At 39.9% G+C, this 19,703-nt stretch overlaps 1 protein-coding gene across 2 annotated transcripts in view; it reads right to left on the reverse strand.

Annotated features, from left to right (window-relative positions):
* Positions 1 to 19,697, reverse strand: part of slc4a11 (solute carrier family 4 member 11) — a 92,837-nt gene extending 73,140 nt beyond the window's left edge. The window contains exon 1 of one of the 2 annotated variants that reach the window (XM_083924725.1): positions 19,611 to 19,697. In XM_083924725.1, coding sequence (XP_083780851.1) covers positions 19,611 to 19,647 — 37 coding nt within the window. In that variant the 5' untranslated portion in view covers positions 19,648 to 19,697. The remainder of the gene's footprint in view (positions 1 to 19,610) is intronic. The other variant, XM_083924726.1, reaches the window with a different exon arrangement.
* Positions 19,698 to 19,703: the final 6 nt, after the last annotated feature.

Raw genomic sequence — 19,703 nt, forward strand, 5'->3', positions numbered from 1 at the left:
GTAACACACTGTAGCAAAAGAATCGCTAGATTCAACCAATAAAAACTGTTCAAATAAATAATCTTCAGTACTCACAGAGATGTTGAAAATCATTGAACAATAGCAAAGCTTTCTCTATCCTGGAGGGATTCTTCAGTTGGACTTATTTATTTATGTGGCACATCATGCCAGCTTCCTGTGAACGCTGTGCTCCTGTGTCTAAGTCCTGTGATCAGGACCATCCTCATGATGATTCATGAGCTCTGCACGTCTTGCGCGGTTTGGCACAGACAGATGCAGAAGGAGATTTAGAAGGATTGGAGGGGACTGCATGTTATCCATGTACCAGCTCTGCCAGATCAATGAAAAAACAGAGTGCTTCTCTGTTGTGAGACACCAAGCCTGACTTCATGAACAAATGAAGAGCTTTATTCCTAGTTCAAGCACCCAAATAAGTAACACTAACTGAAGTGAAGTGAGTAACCTGGTGCATCCTTAGACCATGAACTCCTAAATTAGAATTTTAAAGCGGAAGTTAAATGAGCTGTAGATGAGACGGCACTATTTGTTTTGGTTATGTCTTTGTCTGCTGTAATGGGCCGCACACAGATGCAGACAATTGTTGGACAGGACTGATTAAAGACCTTTTATATACTTCAACTGCTAATGGTCTTTTAGAGACAGGCTCATTAAAAGTGATGAAGGCTATTCGTATGTGAAAACTGAAGCAAATTCACTTCAATTGTGCGAATTGAGACATTCTGACCACTGAGTCACTGAAAACCAAAAGGTGCACTGACACGTGCCCCAGTGAGGGACATATCGAATGTTGCATATTGGGATATTGCACTAGTCCATACTGTGATTTCAGTAAAATTGTGTTTAATTGTCCAACCTTATTAAAAAAGATATAGTATAGTAACACCTACATTTAAATTAAAAGCATATTTACTTGTTTCAATAAAATCACATCAAGTAACAAATATAGTTTCTGCAAAATAACAAAACAAATACCTGGTTTCTTTGCATTAGAATAAGTTGTAAAAGTGAAAATATCCCCCAGTTCAGTTTAACATTTTGAAAAGAGACTTAAAGGCTTAATAAAAACTTAATAAATGAGTCAGTTCATGCTGTGTTTTATACTATATGTGACCAAGCAATAACCAATCACTGACACAAACAATTCAGTGGAACAGAAGTCAGATCTGTGCACAAGTCGCAATGACATTATAGCAGAGGCATGCGGTGTGCTAATCCACACAAGTAATGCATTGTGCTTCAGCATTGTCCCTTCTGCTAATAAACCTTGTCCCCTACTCTACTCTCTCTTGCAACAGCTGCCGCAACATACACTTTTAGTTAGCCAACGCGGTGATGGCCTCTAACGTGTTGCATCAGATTTGATTCTCATTGGATTTTTTGGGGAATTTCAAGGTCGTGCAAATGCTTCCAGCTCACTGATTTATATGCTTTTTAATTTTACCTGTTTTTTGAAGATTTCTTTTGTTAATCCCAATTTGACTGTCAAATTTATAATTATACATATACTGCATATATACAGTATATATATACTTTACAACGCTGGGGCCAGATGTATGTAAATGAGTGTGCACAAAAACCCGGCATGCACAATCTCCCAAACATAAACTGCCATTTAAAAAAAGTGCAGTAATAATGTGTGGATGGCATACTTAAGGCATCCGCATGCATCTTTTTTCTAGAGCCAGTTACAAGTGATATAATATGGTAGAAATTATCAATAATAATGTGAAACAGAATCTAATAAAAAAATATATCATAAGTTTAGATTGTTAGCTACTTTTGTTAATTTTGTTGATGCAATGATGATTAAAATGCCAATCAACAGCTAATAATTATCTTTTTGTGATAAATTGTGTGATTTTCTTTACATTCTGTTTATTTATCGTCTGTTTCAATAAGGGTACTAAAAAATAAGGGTCCTTTTTTCTTACACCAATACTTTGGTAGACTCAATTCAGGGGTGACGGTGTGTCATTGCATTTCTCATTTGGTTCAGTTAGCATTCACACAGCACTTTTTTAAGCACACAAAAACATGATAAACAGACATCACCGGCCGCATGTCCTGATGAGAGAGAGATATGATATGTTGTCCTTATTAGCAGCCTATGATCATAACGAGATTTTAAAGTTACTCCAAAATGCCCTTGTTGGTGCAATATCCATGGGTACCGTTTTTGTTAAAGATTATTTTTTTATGGCCTTTCATGCTGTTATTTTTGATTGACTGACAGGAAACGGGGGAGAGATAGAGGGTGCAACAGAGGACTTTTAGCCTCTGTATATGAGGCATATGAGGCATCTGCTCTAACCACTGAGCCACCAGGCGAATAAGTAATGATATGCAAACATTTACGTATGTACGTACCAACAGTTATAGTTGTTAACATCAGACAACTGAAATATTTAGCCTGTTGTCTTTGATTATGATAAGAGAATAACCACTTTGTGCTACAAACATTACAACACATTTAGGCCACGCAGACCTACTCAAATGAATACGTATGTTCAGGGACTAAAACTCAGTATGCCTCTTATAATGCACCTATGTATGCGGGTTATCTCACAACTACAAATGAGAAAACTTCTGTAAAGAGGAACTTTCTCTGCACATTTCTTCATTATTTCATTTATTCCTGAGGTGAGTTTCAAAAGCCTCTTGACGTTATTTATCATTCACAATCAGTTATCAGATCCTTGATTTTTCTTTTATGAGCAGTGATTATTACAACAAAGTGACCCGCAATACAGCTCTTCCAGGAATAGAAAGTTGTTTTTAGAAGTACAGTTCATACACACACACACAAAAAAGATGTATGATAAACTTCTGCAGAAAAGAGGAAGGTGCCTACTTGCAGACAGGAAGTCAGAACTAGTTAGAATAGAATCACATATACGTCTCATCCCTTTCACTGATCTGCTGTGGGTGCATGTGGGTGTTTCTGTATGCGAGTCTCTTACTTAGAAATCAGCCTTTTCATCTTTGCTAAACATATACATGAAGGAAATATCTGTCAGTCAGCAGAGTTTACATGTGACAAACCCACAAGCAAGGCAACATCCGCTCCACTCATCACTTGATGTGTCAGTACCTGCCACATGACAAACTCTTTCTGGTAAGCCCAAACCGTTGTCTGATATGCAGCTATCTGCAAAAAAAAAAGATGGCAGGCAGCTGCTTGTTCCTTTGCAGCGATTGTGGTTTCGGCATCAGTTGGGAGGACTAGTGACACAGCAAGTAACAACTGTTTGACAGACAGACAAGTTTTACCTGATGTTCATATGATTTCTGTCTCCGCAACCACAAATACCCCTGTGGGCTACGAGTCAAACACCAGCCGACCCTTCCCTCTGCTTTGATCCTTGTGCTCTCAAAAGAGAAAAGAGTGTGCGGAGAACAGGACTTCCCACAGTCCTTCAGCAGGAAAATAAATATCTGTACTGACTACATACAATGACAGTTTTAGCAATTTGCATGCCCCAGGCAAAGATTGAGATCAAGCCCTGTAGTTGTTAATATAATTTACAACCTCTGTTACCAAGCCATTACAGCTGCAGGAAACCCAGTCTTTGCCTACCTGAAAATCATATAGAGAAAATAACTGTTTACTGGAAGTTTGTCTCAAGTCCCAAGCGAGAATTATCAAGACTATAAATGTTAACTTAAAGAAGAAAATAGCACCACAATAACATTATAAACATATACTTCATTCTCTTATTACCTGATAATGAGAGCAAGTGCAATCACGCATATGGACCGAACTAGTTTTTGCAATTTTGGTGACTGCAGGAAATCCCGGTGCACAATGTAGAGGAGGCTTAAGCGATATATGAATACATTTTGGTAGAGGTATAATAGCGTGTGAAGTTGGGATACAAGTTATCCTCTAATCTAATCTAATCTAATCAGTTTATAAAGTTGGACAGGAGACAGAAACAAATATACATCACCAACTACTAATATGGAGCAAAAAAAAAAAAAAAAAAAAAGCTTTGTAAGTTGAATTTACACAAAAAATATGGAGTAAAAAAGTGCATTTGTTGGGAACCACTTTAGGCCGAGGACAGAAGGAAAAATACTGAATATCATCACACTCATAAGAGCACAAAATCTTAGAGATGGCACCCGGAATGCATCCTTAGAATGCCTGCTCTAATAATAAATGATATGTACAAAAGGACAGAAGTTTGTGTACCTATTTTGCTAGATCAAGATAAATCAATATATTTATAAAGGCAAGGACCCACGGTGTTTGACCTTTGTTTAATTATGCAGTGTGTTGCTTAAAGACTGCGGATGTCATACACTTAACATTTCTGCTGCTGTTTGATGGTTTAAGGTATTTAATCAGCCTAAAGAGAAGGAACTTATGCATTCTACAAGCAGTCATGGATGTTTTTATTGGTAAGTTGTTACTCCAACCCAGTGCAGACTTTTCCTTAACTGCACCAGGAAAAGCCTGTTTTGATGTTTATTTAAATGCTCCAAGACAACAGGAAGTCAACTTATACGACCTTTGGTGTGTACATAAACCAGCCGGGTTGAAACTGAGCCAACCTTCCTCCTTGTGCAGGCTGATGTAGTGCAGGGTAGTGTGCTGCAGGTACACGCAAAACAGATGCCACAACCCCCGGGAGGGACAAACCCTGGAATTTAAGGGAAAGGTGAGGCTGAGAGAGTCTGAAGTGAAGAGGGCAAGAGATTAAAAAGTGCCCCTGCTGCGTTTGTAGGGAAATCTATGAGGTTTCGGCCAGCACCGGAGAGGAGGCCAGGCCTTTTGTTGGATAATTGTGCCCACAGGCTCTCTTGGCACCCGTCCTCTCTGGAGCTGTGGTCGTTGAGAGAGCCCAGGCAGAGAGGGAATTCCTCCAAATGCTCTGCTCTGTTTGCTCGTATACACATTTTAAACAGCAGGCCCACATTTAGCCTTTATTAGTCTCCTTTTAATTCCCAAGGAACTTCAATCAGCATGTTAACTACACACACATTGTAAAGAGCAATTTACAGTAAACGTTTGCATGGTCTTTCCCGAGAGGCATGGGGGCATACTGGAGTCAAAAGTTAGGTGAGAGGGCACGCTAAGCATTTTGTTATCACCTGTTTGAACCATACTGAAAACATTTTCCTGATGCATTTCATTAATTCAGGTTAATTGCAAATTGGGCCTGTTATTAGTCACATACAGTACATGTTTATTGGGAAGAGGTTTGGCAAATTGTCATAACACAAGATTTGGAAAGCAGGGGAAGAAGAAGCAAAATATTAATTTACCGAGATCAAACCCTCCAAGGGTTAGATTAATTGTTGTAAATGTGAGCTTCAAGTTTACGGTTCAATAACAATAGAGATGAGGTTAACTTTTAGGTGACAGCCAACTGCAACTACTCTACTCCAACACCTCAGATCATTATCCTATTTCTAAGGGAACTCCAATACTCCTAATGAAAGAGTGAAACTGTAACTTCTTGTATTTGAGATCTTATCCTTTCCATCCCCAGGTGAGGGCAAATCTATATTACGCTGGCCTCTGAAAGCCTCTTGGTGATCCACCAAGTGGAGCCGGTGCTGAAGGGACTTCTCTATAATCTTAGGTGAGAGGCCACCACAGCATTCTACAAGGACCACAGAGCTGTTGAGAGGCAAGTACATCAGTGACGTATAGTCTCAAGCCAAAACTGGTTTGGATGATGTGTGAGGAAACAGGATTTGGCCTGATTCGTAAACTCATCATAATCCCACAAGGTCTCAGTCAATTTCATCCCACACTCACCGTCACAAGTCATGCTTGCTTTTCTCTCGTCACATTCACAGGCTCAAAGTTTCCTTTTCCACTTATTTGTCAACTTCACCAGTCAACAAAAGCCTCCCTACAGTTCTCCTACCTTTCAGACTGATGTTGATTCATGCTGAATTTTAAAATACAAGCAGCTAAAAAATGAGATACAGGCCGACCAATTTTTAATTTCAGAAAGCAGCATTCGATAAGATCTCGCCTTACCAGAGATGATGCATTTACTGTACTGTAGATGAGAACCTGTGAAGGTTTCAGCTTCTAAAGTATGGAGATCTCCTGCTTTTCATTTTGTTTTTAGTTTTTTACAGGGTTAGGGTTAGATTTTGGACTGACAAAACCACCAAAGCACCAAAATCACCTTGGACCCTGACAAATTGGGATGGATTTTTCACTGTTTTCTGACACTTTATAGACCAAGGAATTAATCAATTAATCTAGAAAATAATTACCAGATTAATGGAAAATGAAAATATTTGTTAGTTGCAGCCCTATAAGACACAGCCAAATACTTTTAAATTAAATTTGCAGACCAAATGAATAAGCAATGAGCTAATGTTGAACAGATTCATCAATAAGGAAATAATCATGATTTGCATTTATTAATTAGCTTTTGTATTCTGTCTACTTTTATCACTTAAAACAGTACAGCCTATTTTAAGGGATTTAATAATAAGATTATTGGCTTTCACCAAACACTACCAAAATCTAGAACGTTACCGTTTTTTCCTGTATGTGATGACTAAGTATCCTTCTGAGACATGTACACGACTGTATTAGAGAGATTATCAATATTATCAGCATGTTTTGCCAATTAAATCTGAGGAAAACTTCACTGAATTTAACAAACCTGCACTGGCGTCCAGCCAGGCAACTGAGGTAAACACCACATTATTCAGTGGAGGCTTTTATCCAAAGAACCTTGAAGTACAATAAATGAGTCATATCGTCAGAAAAAAACTGTTTTTGTCCTTCAGTTTCCTTGAGACAGATTGAAAGAAATCCTTATTCAAACTCAAGAATATAAGAACCACGTTTGCAGTAAGCGCTCCCCCGTGTTTTCAGTGAGGGATGCTGATATTGTTAACAAGGAAATGTAGAGAGACGTATGTTTGTCACTCCATATTGTGACAAGCAGGGATGTACGGTATAAACTGTATAAACAGTATAAACGGTAGGACGGTAGGAATTTGGCTGCGGTACGGATTTTGACTCTACTGTGTAACTACCGTTGACTGCTGTCCTCAGCGCGTCAAATACCGGCATATGGACTTTGTGTGCTTCTGCATCGCTCCTCTCTAAATAAATATATAAATAAATAAATCCATGGTTAAATCACCACCACAATGTCTTCTTATTTGAAAAAAACAAAAAGATGACACGGAAAACTGGGAACTCAACAGCATATGGACAGAGAAGTAATTGTTTATAACTGTCACTGTGAAGCCTGTGCTGTCACAAATTTACATCTAAACCAAAATATAGTGTTTGAGGTTTTTTTTCTAAATATCAAGAAATTTTATTTGATGAGATGAAGAGCTGTTGGCTCTGCTACAGATAGCTGTATCTGACTGGCTTGTGTCTGACGTTGATGATGTCACAGCACAGCCTCGACCATGAGGCTGGCTACGACCAAGCTGTCTGGCAAGCAGGTGGGCTCTGGCTGGCTCGACTGATGCTGGACAGCAGTGGGAGTCTGAGCACTCAGTCATATGCTGTTGGTGTGTGTGTGTGTGTGTGTGTGTGTGTGTGTGTGTGTGTGTGTGTGTGTGTGTGTGTGTGTGTGTGTGTGTGTGTGTGTGTGTGTGTGTGTGTGTGTGTGTGTGTGTGTGTGTGCGTGTGTGTATCTGTTCCCACATCTTCATACATTAATGCGTTCAATTTGTCTGTGTGGATCTGAGATAATCTGGATGACTGAGTGTCTTCGTAAGAGGTGATGAGTTTGTGATGTGTGTACTTATATCAGGGCTGTAACAGTTTGTGTAATCGTACCGATCCGTCACGATACGGAGGTCACGGTCCAGTGCATGCAGCCACACACACAATATGCCGTATGTAGACTGATGCATGTAATGAGGATTATGAAGTTCACAAGTGCAAGTTCTGCCCAGAAACCAGAGATAGGAAGACCTGCCATGGGTTTTCTTGCTTTGCTGTAAAAGTTAACATGTTGCCATTGGCAACCATTTTGAGCCCTCAGTGGCAATTACTTTGTACCATGTAAAAAATAGAGACAGCAAACAGCAATATTTGCAATTCAAAATAAATATATTTTTAATATTTGTTGCATTTGTGAGAAATGACAATGCGTGCAAACATGCATCTGTTTTAGAGCGACGGCGAGGCAAATTAGCTAGTGGTTTGACTGTGAAAATTTGTATTAACATCACAAACAAATGTGCAAATTGATTCAACTGACAAAGAACCAAAGGCAGACGTATAACTGCATAGTATCTCAACCATGTTTACAGTTTTGGCAACAAAAGCTGATGCCTGGTTACCAACCTGGAAACCCTTTTAAAGTTGGTGTTGAGCCCTGGTATACGACAAAATGAACGAAGCCGCATCCTTTTGAAACTTTTTCCATACCATTTGTTCAAAACAATACAATCTCCATTTAATTTTACATTCGGTAGTATCAAAGTACCAAAGCTCATAAAAAATCAACAACAAAGACAGCACAGCGTAGTTTATTGGTGGTAGCATGTAGCTAATATTAGCTTACCATTAGCCTGCAGCTGCATTTTCACATAACATGGCCACTGCCGGGGCAACAACAGAACTGTTAAATCCTCCTGCTTCCCTGAAGTCACCAGTGAGGCAACATTTTCATTCCCCATGAGTTATGGAAACAAACATTGAACGGTAAAGGATGTGAGCTCAAGATAACAGGTCTACTTCATGGGCATTTCCCAGATGGGTCGAGCACCAGGATCATAAATGTTTGGGTGCTTTGAATGTTGGAGCCCCTCCTCCTAATGCACAAGTTCTATTCTTTATTCTTTATTTTGGTATTTTCAGTTTATTCAATGGACAGAGTTACAGGCAAACCTGACTGAGCCAAAAAGGACATTATATTTTGGGCATGTGAGAGCTAATACAAGATTAGATATTTTATACTGTGACAGCCTCATGGTTATGTGACCTCAACCAAATAACAAGGATGAATACTGTAGGATTGCCATCAATTTAATTGATCCTGAATAATTGTCTTATTGAAAATGTACATTTGTGAAACAATTCAGTCCTGCAGCATGAATGTCAGGTCCATCTGTTGACATGAAGTCTGTGGACAGAAAAGCTCTGCAGTAATCCTCTGGTCCTTTCACCTGAGAGGGATTGATAGTTATAGTGAGCCTGCTACTGCCAGTTCACAGATGAGTCCGGCCCCGTCTGCAGCGCGGCGAGACAAGGCTTCGTGACTGAGGTTAGCACAGAAATATTCTCCAATTTAAAGCTCTCCACCTCCGGCGCTTCATCGTTTTCTTACCCCCCCCCTCCATCTATTTGTACATCTCCTTTTCCATTTTTTTCATCTTTCTCTGTCATTCTCTTTCCTCCTTTTTCTGTCTTCTCAATCTCTAAAAGTCACACACAGGTATGGCATCGCTTCAGTGCTGCTGCAGGAACACTGTGTGCATGTGTGGTGCGTGTTCATAGTGAGACACACACACACACACACACACACACACACACACACACACACACACACACACACACACACACACACACACACACACACACACACACACACACACACACACACACACACACACACACACACACACACACACACACACACACACACACACACACACACACACACACACACACACACACACACACAGCAGCCAACCGCTTGCTGAAGAAATTGGCTGCCTCAATTTTCATAGAAGGGGGGGGGTGGGGGGGTGGGCAGTACTAGGGGATTCCTGCTAATTGCTTGCACATTCTCCTCTTCCTCTGGCTCGATTAAAGCCAGGCCACCATCTCCCTTTCAAGTCCACAGCCTTCTACTGTATGCTGCTCCAGCATGCCCGCCATCCGACAGCATATCTCGCTGCCCCCCCCCCCACACACACAGAACTACACACTTACTGTTTACTGTTTCAACTGAATCAATGTGAGTCAGCGGGAGAGAAAATGCCGGCACAAATTCTAGTCTACTGTATATCTGTCAGGCTGTCTGTTTCCACCTTATGTGAGGTCCATATGTGTACACTGTGCATTTTCCTACCCAATGTAATATGTGAAAATAAGGGATTATGATTTTTTCAGAGGATTTTCAAACGAGTTAAAATATCAAATTTGATAGCTGTTTTAATCAAATGAGGCTTTCAGTGGAGTATTCATACCTTTTTTAGAAAGCAGTGCCCTGGTGGGTATCAAACCACTAACCTCAGTAGTGTCAGCGCCCTGCCCTGATCAGTAGCTGTCTCTTTGCTTAGCTTAGATGTATCCCGCACCACACTGACAGAATGTAAATTAAGCAACCATGGCTACCTACTGTTCCCCGGCATGTCGTCCTACAGTATGTCTCACTGCCAGCTGTCTTGTTTAATCCTCCACCTGACACTGGCTGTAGAGTGGTTTGTGTAGTTCTCTGTCAATTTCATGTCTTGTGCCTTCTCTCTACACTGTAGGTGAGATCTTTTTGCCCTTGAACGTCACTCAGGGAGAACTGTGTCTCTGCGCCTGTGCTACCTACAAAGACACACAACTTTACATTCATTGAATAACACCATAAAGCTATTATAGTAACTCTACTAAACATGCTGGAATATGGATGCAATTTTGGTGCTGCAGCATACAGACTATGTCAAGCACACCATCATGACATGCGACAAGGACAAAAAGGACATCAGATACAGAGTGCAGGAACAGCGCAAAACATCTCTTATTGAAAAAGACCATACACGCCATGTATGCAAACTCGTCAGTCAACAGCTGTTTCTGAGCAGGAAGGAGAAAATGTGTGCAGGAGAACATGATGGAACATGCTTCTGCAGATAAGAATGGATTTTGGTTAATACATTATAAGACGTGTGTGTGTGTGTGTGTGTGTGTGTGTGTGTGTGTGTGTGTGTGTGTGTGTGTGTGTGTGTATCAACGGTAGTATAATAAAGTGTGTATGGTAACACGGCCTCATTCATCCGATATCCGGTAATTCTATCAGGTAATTAGTCATTATGGGAGGTGATATCCGATCCAGGTATCGGTGCATCTCTAAGCAAAGCACCATTTTAAATCGTGTGTTTGCTCATAAGTCATTCAGCATGAAAAAAAAAAGCTTTATAAATAAGTAATCCAAAAAGAGAGACCAAACAGAGGCTTGACGCTAACTTTTTATCCAATGAACACATAAACTCGCACGCAATGAAAATGAATCAAATAATGTGTTTCTCCTTAATAAAGGGATACGAGAAGCCATTACCAAGGAAACTGATTTCATTTATTTGAGTACAAAAAGGTACACTAGGTTTTTAATTATTTCTGCTTCAAATTGTATTTATTTAATAATGAAGTGTACAAGGTTGAAGGCTGATTTAAACTTTCAAACTTGATTCAACTTTATTTAAAATCTTACAATTTGGTCAAACAGCTCTCCATTAATAAGAAAAGTTACACTTATCATTGTAACCTAAACTGGCGTCTACCAGCTGTTTAGGTTAGCATATCTTGTGACACTGCAATAATTTACGAATACATACTGGAAAATACACAGAGGTATGCATGTTAACGGGAAAATGGAAATTACAGGGTTAATTGTCTCTGCTGAGTTTAACTGAAATGTCTTTCACTGCTCCGAAGTCAAATGCAAATGCAAGTCGACTAATCGCCTAAGAGGGGGCAGCCCCAAATGCCAAACACGTTTCAAGACATTGATATTTTTGCTCAGGCACATGGACAGGGAAGCTTTACAATCAAGGTTTGGGGGTGGGGGTGGTGGTGGTGGTGTACAAATCGAGAAGACGAGAGCAGCAGAGCGCCATGTCCACCATTCTGTCATGTTCTGTTTGTTGGTTTTAAATTGAATTTACTACAAAAGAGAAACTACAGTGCACAGTAGAAATTGTTCTGTGCTGGCGACACTGTGCAGCCTTGGTAGACCATACAAGAGCAATATTAAATAGGCACTGAAACAAATACCTGGCCTGTGTGCAGTACTGCTTCCTATGCTGTAACCTACAGGAAGCTTTAATCTGCAGTGAACGGGTGTGTACATGCTAGACGGGAGTGTTAAACTGTGGCATAATTACACTACAGCAAACAGGCCTGTCATGACCAAAGACGGATGAGGACCACCAACACTGTGTGTGTTTTCGAAACATGTGCAGTTATGTGTGTAGAGATGTTGTGCATGTCCATGTCTTTGTGCATTTATTCTTGCTGATGTGTCTCAGCAAATGATCCTCTACTTTAAATCTAAAGACAATGTCATTCGACAATCCCCTTTATATCCGAGTCAAAGCATATGTTGGATTTTGAATGAGCTTAGGTCTCTGTCATGTCAAAGTAAAGTGGATCAGATCGACACTTAAGGGCCCTTAATGGCCGTTTCTCATCTTTAACTTTCACCAAAACTGCTTAAATACTTAGAAATTAAAACATGCTATCTGTTGCTAAAATCAAGGTGGACCGGAAGAAATCAGTGCTAAACATTCAGCTCTGTGAATAAAAAATAACTTGGTCGTCAATGACCGTGAAACTGCTTTAATAAATCAGGGTTAAAAATAATTTCACCGGTCTAGCTGGATTCAGACTAACTGGATTTATAATTACTGGTTGTTCTTTTAGGATGCAGCACTTTAGTATTCAAACCCCATTAAAAAGAAGACAAAACACTTTTTCTTTCATCGTCTCAATAAAGATGCTTTTTATACATCTGCATCTGGAGCTGCTATAAAGCAATGAAGACATGTGGAATTAAAAGGTTTGCAAAAGTAACATGATAAATACTATGTTGGAACTACAGGGCTATTTTTGTACTTGGGGCTTACAGGGATAGGCTGTTTAAATAGTTTGTATATTATACATTAGTTGTATTTCCCAAACCCACTATTGTTTATTTTGGGGGTTTTCAATAGTATTTGAGTCCCTGACTTAACAACTTGACTTGATACATCTATATAAATAAACTGGGTGATGTTTGGCTTATTTTTTTGACAGCACTTGAATGTTCAAGGGAACATGGCAGAGCTTGTGTTAATACATGAACATCTCCCTGCTCAAAGAACTCCTCAGGCATTTATTCTACATTTGCAAATATGTCCTTCAACAGGAATTACTTTGTGATTTTGTTTTTGGTCTTAATCTGTCCTTAGAACTAGGGCAAAATTCTAATTATTATAAGATGAACATATAACTGTGGAAAATAGCTATTATCTAGCAAAATTGATTCAAAATGGTAATAAAAACAGGACATTATAATTAGAAAATATATTTAGCCAGTTTCTGCTAATAATCATGCTTATATTGCATTTTGAATGTATTTATATAATTTTTTTAAAAATCCAGGAAAATATCATCATCAGTGTTACATTTATGAATGTTTGAAAATTGTAAATATCTTTTACTTAAAGCCTTTCATAGGGATGTCATTTAAGGACTATGTTTAATGTTTAATATTGTGGAGATCAGAGACAACAACTTTTGGATAAGTGAGGACATACAATCTGAAATCCGTCTGCTCCTTTTTAAGAAACACATCTGGGTATTTGTTGTGAAAAGTGGTAAAACTCAAGAACCTGAGTTTTACTCATACACACATGGAGAAAAAAATGACTTTAAAACCCTTTTACCTCAGATTTAGACTGAAAAATGCAAGATAATAAGGGAGCATTGTTAGTTGTTTAAAGACCAGGGCTGGAACCAGACAACTATTTTCATTATCAATGCACATTGTTTTCATTTTGTCTATACAATTAAATTGATAATAGTGGATAGTAGCTGTTAGAATTCCCCACAACTCAAGATAACGTCTCCAAATGTCTTGTTCTGTCCAAAAACTCAGTGTAGTATCGTAAAGCATAATTTCCTTACATTTTAGAAACAAGTAGCAGCAAAAGTTCAGCATTTATGCTCAAAAAATTACTAAAGACGACAATAAAAATAGTTGCTGAAATATTTTGTGTCAATCAATAATAATAATTGATTAATTGACAAATGTTTGCAGCTCTAATAAAGACCATGATCTTGATTCGTGCCACTATGCAATGATTCTGTATTATTGTGGAGATCCAATGCATCCAACCAGAGCGTCCCCTGGGGTTCTATGTTCTCCAGCTCAGTATCCTCTGATACGACACATTAAGAAGTGCTTTTAAAGGGTTTTATGTCCTCGGTAATGCTTTTTTCCCCTCGGTCAAATGTTCAATATGGGGCACCCGCGGCCGGCGTACAGAGGCTAAAACTCCTCACCACAGCAGCACGGGTTCAACTCTGACCTGCGGCCCTTGGCTGTATGTCGCCCCCTCTCGCTCTCCCGTTTCCTGTCTGCTGTACTGTCCAAATACAGGCACAAAAAGGCACAAGATAAATAACCTTTAAAAACAAATTTCAATTAATGTTTCCCTGGGTCAGTTGTGTTACACTCCTTAAGCCCTACACGCTCAAATTTTTAAGCTAGCCCTGCCAATCTCTTACAATGAGGACCCTGGGAACATAGAGATAACCACCACCTAACCATAAATAAATCTAACTGTGTGACACACAGTAGTAAAATGTGGTAAAAGTAATAGCCTCTCAGGAACAATAAAAGGAGTCAGAATTGGAGAATCCCAGTGATGGTGAGGAAAAACAAAAACATCTATGCACCAACAGTTTTGACAAAAACGCTGCAGCCTAAGCCTATGATGTGCACATCTATGCTCACAAAATCTCGACAATCAAAATGTTAATGAATCATGGAGCAAAACCACCATTTTTGGATGGGGAAATTGAATTCTCAGCAAGGACATGCACGCAAGCAAGTGTGAATATGGAGCAATGTACCTCCGATCTACTAAAGGGATGAAAACAGGACAGAGCATGGGTGCACTTCGTAGCGAGGCACCAAAATTGCTCCAAAATACCAAACAGCTGCATTACCGAGGACAAATGCTGCGAGGAACCGCAGCAGCTTTACCAATGCACAACTGCACTTTGGACTGTAGACCCCGAAATGTGCACACTGATATTTATTGTGATCCTTATTGTTTGCAACCCTGATTATCTAACTTTAAAAACATGAATTATGAAATATTGGGCAAACCATTATGGTTGAAATCCTTTAATCATTATGTATACTTCTATTGAAACAGCAGAAGTTGGTGGATGTAAATAGTAGAAGCATTAGTGATAATTGCACTTAATTGATGTCAGAGTGAATACTAAGTGATACAATACACAGCACAAACCACTGTTAGAGGCAGACATTCCGAAATTCACTATACGAATGTCACACAGTAACTGTCTGTAAACTGTAATTTATCACCTAGAGCTGTTGCCCTACATTTCTGATACACTTTGTTACTAAATAGATTATGATAAAACATCCTATGTCAACCTCATACTGACGACACTGACCACCAAAATGACAGGAAGTGTTTTCATCACACCTTGAGCACTGCAGGGTGCTTAAAGGTACAGTATATAAAGATGGACAACGCGGGGCATATATCACCTGTTAGAGTGGTAGAGCGCCCGGTTTACAGAGACTTAGTTCTTGCTGGAATGTCCTGGGTTTAACTCTTATTTGTGGCCCTTTGCATATATAAAGGCATAAAAAGACACAAAAACAGAAAGAAAAAAGATGTATAATGCGTCTCCACTTCCTCACACTGAATAAAAAGCTGTCAAAGTCCTGTCCACACACCAGACCAACCAATCATGAGTCGATCACAGCTGCAAATCATGACATTTCCCCCTCTTTCTATAGCATCAAATAATTAATCAAACCCAAACCTATCACCGAAATGAACAGTTAAAAATACATCAGTGTGATAAAAAAAAGAACTAAAACAAAAATAATCACCTTTGGGGAAAATAAATAATTTAATGTGCACTTTATAGTTTTACCCGTGTTCCATCGGCTAACATGGAGGGGGGAGGGATCTATAAGTTATACTGCAGCCAGCCACCAGTCACTTTGGCTTCACTTTTGAGGAGCTGTCAAACATTTTCATATACACTCTACGGTTCAAATATCCAGATAAAGAGAGTGTATGTATTTAAATGCATACGTGGGAATATAAACATGACCAAGAGAAAGCGTGTGTGTGTGTGTGTGCATGTAAGTGTGTGGTAGTAATTGTAATGAATGTGTGGTCTTCAGTCTTTGTTCCTTGAACTGTGCATGATGAGTGTCTATGTTGACACGTCAACATAATTGCTTAGTGTGTGTAAACCAACAAATTATGTAGATACAATGAATTGTGTATATAATTACAGTGTGTATGGACGATATTTGTGACACGGTCATTGTGACTGTGTATTTCTGTGTGCAAATTGGTGTGTGTGTGTGTGTGTGTGTTTGTGTGTGTGTGTGAGATACTTTATAATAATTTGTATTTGCGTGTCAATGTGTGTTTCTCCTCTGCTCAGATGGCGATGCTGAGAGGCTGGAGCCTCTGAGATCCGTTGCCAGCGGTGAATACTGATCAGAGATAGCTGTCACATCTACAGCATGCACAGACACACACACACACACACAAACACACAAACACACACACACGCACTCACGCACGCACACACACACACATTGGCGCACGCCATCCATCTTCACTCACACACACCTCCACTTCCACATGGTCGAACTACTAATTCACACAGCCACTATGTGTCCTCCATGCTGATATTTTCAGGCTCTGCAGGTCACGGCTGCAACACTGATTACCAGGCTGTCTGTCACACCTGAAAATTGACACCCTGCTGGCACAACTCCAGGAGATTTCAGTTTTACATTGTGATTATGATATTAAATCAGTGTTTAAAAATGACAGGAGAAATGTGGATTAGGCTTGAATGGCTGGATTACAGTTATTGCAGTTTTGGTTTTTGCGGAGCTGGATATTTTGACTTTTAGTAAACACTCTGTGGCTAGAATTGACTGTTGACTAAAAGATGGTCATTAATCTGCAACCAGTTTGAAAATGGATTAATTTTAATATTTTTGCTGTATTTATGATGAGCATTGTTCAGAATTGTCTTTCACTTCTGTAATTTTTGTTAAATAGATTTTAGAGTTTAGTTAAATAGAGTTTGAAATATTGAATAATTTTAGTTCTGGCTGGATGATGTGGTTTTTATATATCTAAAATCTAGAATATGTAATATAGATATACATGTATCATACACATGTAAAAGAAGAATTTCAACTCTTTGCGTAATGAATCAAGAATAACAATCCAAAGGTGAAAACACTTAATCCGCAGTGACATAGATGCGATAGTTGAAACATTCTTTAAATACCCTTCCATACTGCATTGTTTCAAGCTGCACTGGCTCCATTTTGAGAGCAAGCAAACAAAATCAGTAAGGTAAATCAAGCTACACGTCACTATCAGAAACTCACTGCGGTATTATTACAATGTGTAATCGCATGGCGAAGCAGCTCGGTGGTAATTTACAGCACCATAAAGTAAATCCATATCTCCTGACCTCCTCCCACAGCACCAGCTGCTCCTTTACCAGTCAGCAGGTTGCTACTGATAATGACACAACGTGGAAGATTACTTGCAATATGCTTTAATAAGGGATTGCCCTTGCTCATAGATGACAACACCAATAAAACATTTTTTTGGAACATTTTGTGTCATCTGTGTGGGCAGCTTCAGCGGAACGACAACACACGCTCCTGTGACGTATGCTGAAAGGTGCTGCGCACTAAAGCTCACTCTGCTTTTATTTGAAAATCCAGATGGCAGTACAGTGAGTTTGACAAGCAACAGAGCTAATCCTCTGGCAAAGTAATTGTTGAGTCACTGGTGGTGATCAAGGCTTCATCGAATTCCTGCAGATATTTGCTCAATTTAATCTATAGGGCAGTAAATGGTTAATATGCTGATTTACAGCCAAGGTTAAATGACGTGAAATTAGAGACATCACATTATATTACAGAAATTAAGAACGACTGTATTAAGGTGGATAAGACATCAGATCTGACATTTCTGGATCACACATTTTGATTCTTTTCGAACCTCAGCCTTTCCTGTGATTGGAAAAGAACCTTTTGAATACCTTTCTGTACGCGAAACTGTTCTGCTGCAAAGATCAAACCTGCCCTCTCCGCCTCTAATCAGAACTAAGCAAATGGATGCAAATTACTCTTCAGAGGACGAGCCACAGCAGTGTCCATCACGCCCCGACACACACTCTGAGATGTAGTTAGTGTGCACAGTGCATGACGCTCTCCGTGACACAGACACACACACACACACACAAACTCACATCTCACGAAAGCACGACTGTACAAAATACATACACACAAAAATGCACAGAGATATTCCCACATATTATCCTGGGCACTACCAACAAAAACACACTTGTGCACACACTAACACACACACACACTTAGATAATATTCCTGCACTCACATTATCCTACATAATGACCCCATCACACACACACACACACTCACACACTAAAACACACAAACTAACACACGCACAGCATCCCACTCTGCCTTCCCAGACAAAATGAAAGTGGGGAGGCAGTCGCATCACACCTCCAAATGGGCTCTGGTCTCTCAGAGGACTTTCAGTGAGGGGAGAACTCGCTGCTCTCCTGTGGCTGTCACCAACACTAATCTGTCTTTCTCTCTTTCTCTCTCTCTCTCTCTCACACACACACACACACACACACACACACACACACACACACACACACACACACACACACACACACACACACACACACACACACACACACACACACACACACACACACACACACACACACACACACACACACACACACACACACACACGCACACACACACACACACACGCGCGCGCACACGCACGCATGCACGCACACACGCTCGCAGAATCACAAACACAAATGCTTCAAACACGAAAAAACATACACATCCATAAACTGATATATAGAAGTACACATCTTTTTCTTTAAATTTCTCATGCCTACATACAATACACACAGATACATATGCACACTTCAACACACTGATTCTTGTGCTGTATCCATCTCTCTCTGTCTAGCAAGAGCACTCGCACAAGCCCCGTCAGCGCAACACATGAGAAAGTGCATTACGAGCTCTGCATTCCAGCTGTCTCTGCTCGACAGGTATACTGCCTTTTTTTCTTTGTGGGTTTGCAATACAGTCATTTCTAAACATTCAGTTCCTGAACTGAACAAATATGATGCAGGAACCTCTTGTGTCGCATTCCAGACATAAACAAGAAGAAGAGGAAAAGAAAGAGAAAAAAAACAGCAAACGCGTACTCATACAAAAATGCAAAAAACAACAACACACATCTGCATTTCTGTAAGCACCACAAGGCTTCTAGAACCCCACCTCCCCTGAAAATAAAATAAAAACAGGATTTTTGTCACAAACAGAAACATTGCTGCATTCCTAAGTACACAGAAAGAGCAAACACGAAAACACCAAGTATGTACAGCCGAACGCATGCACACCCAAACATCTGCCGTCCCTCAGAGTGGAAGTGGAGGTGGGCTGCACATGTTTTTCACAGGGGGTTCTCAGGTTTCACTAGGTAGGGAACCCCAAGGTTCTCCCATGAAGGCTGTGTCGTGCACAGCTGAGGAGAAGCTCTGAGAGCTTTGATCCACTTACCCGAAGGCACAAAATGTAGAACTTTGTTGGTCTCCATGGCTGAGCAAGTGGTGGCGAATGCACACTTCCTCTCTCCAACCGCCTCCCCCCCCC

The sequence above is a fragment of the Echiichthys vipera genome (genome assembly GCF_963691815.1).
Source record: "Echiichthys vipera genome assembly, chromosome: 12".
Taxonomy (NCBI): Eukaryota; Metazoa; Chordata; class Actinopteri; order Perciformes; family Trachinidae; genus Echiichthys; species Echiichthys vipera.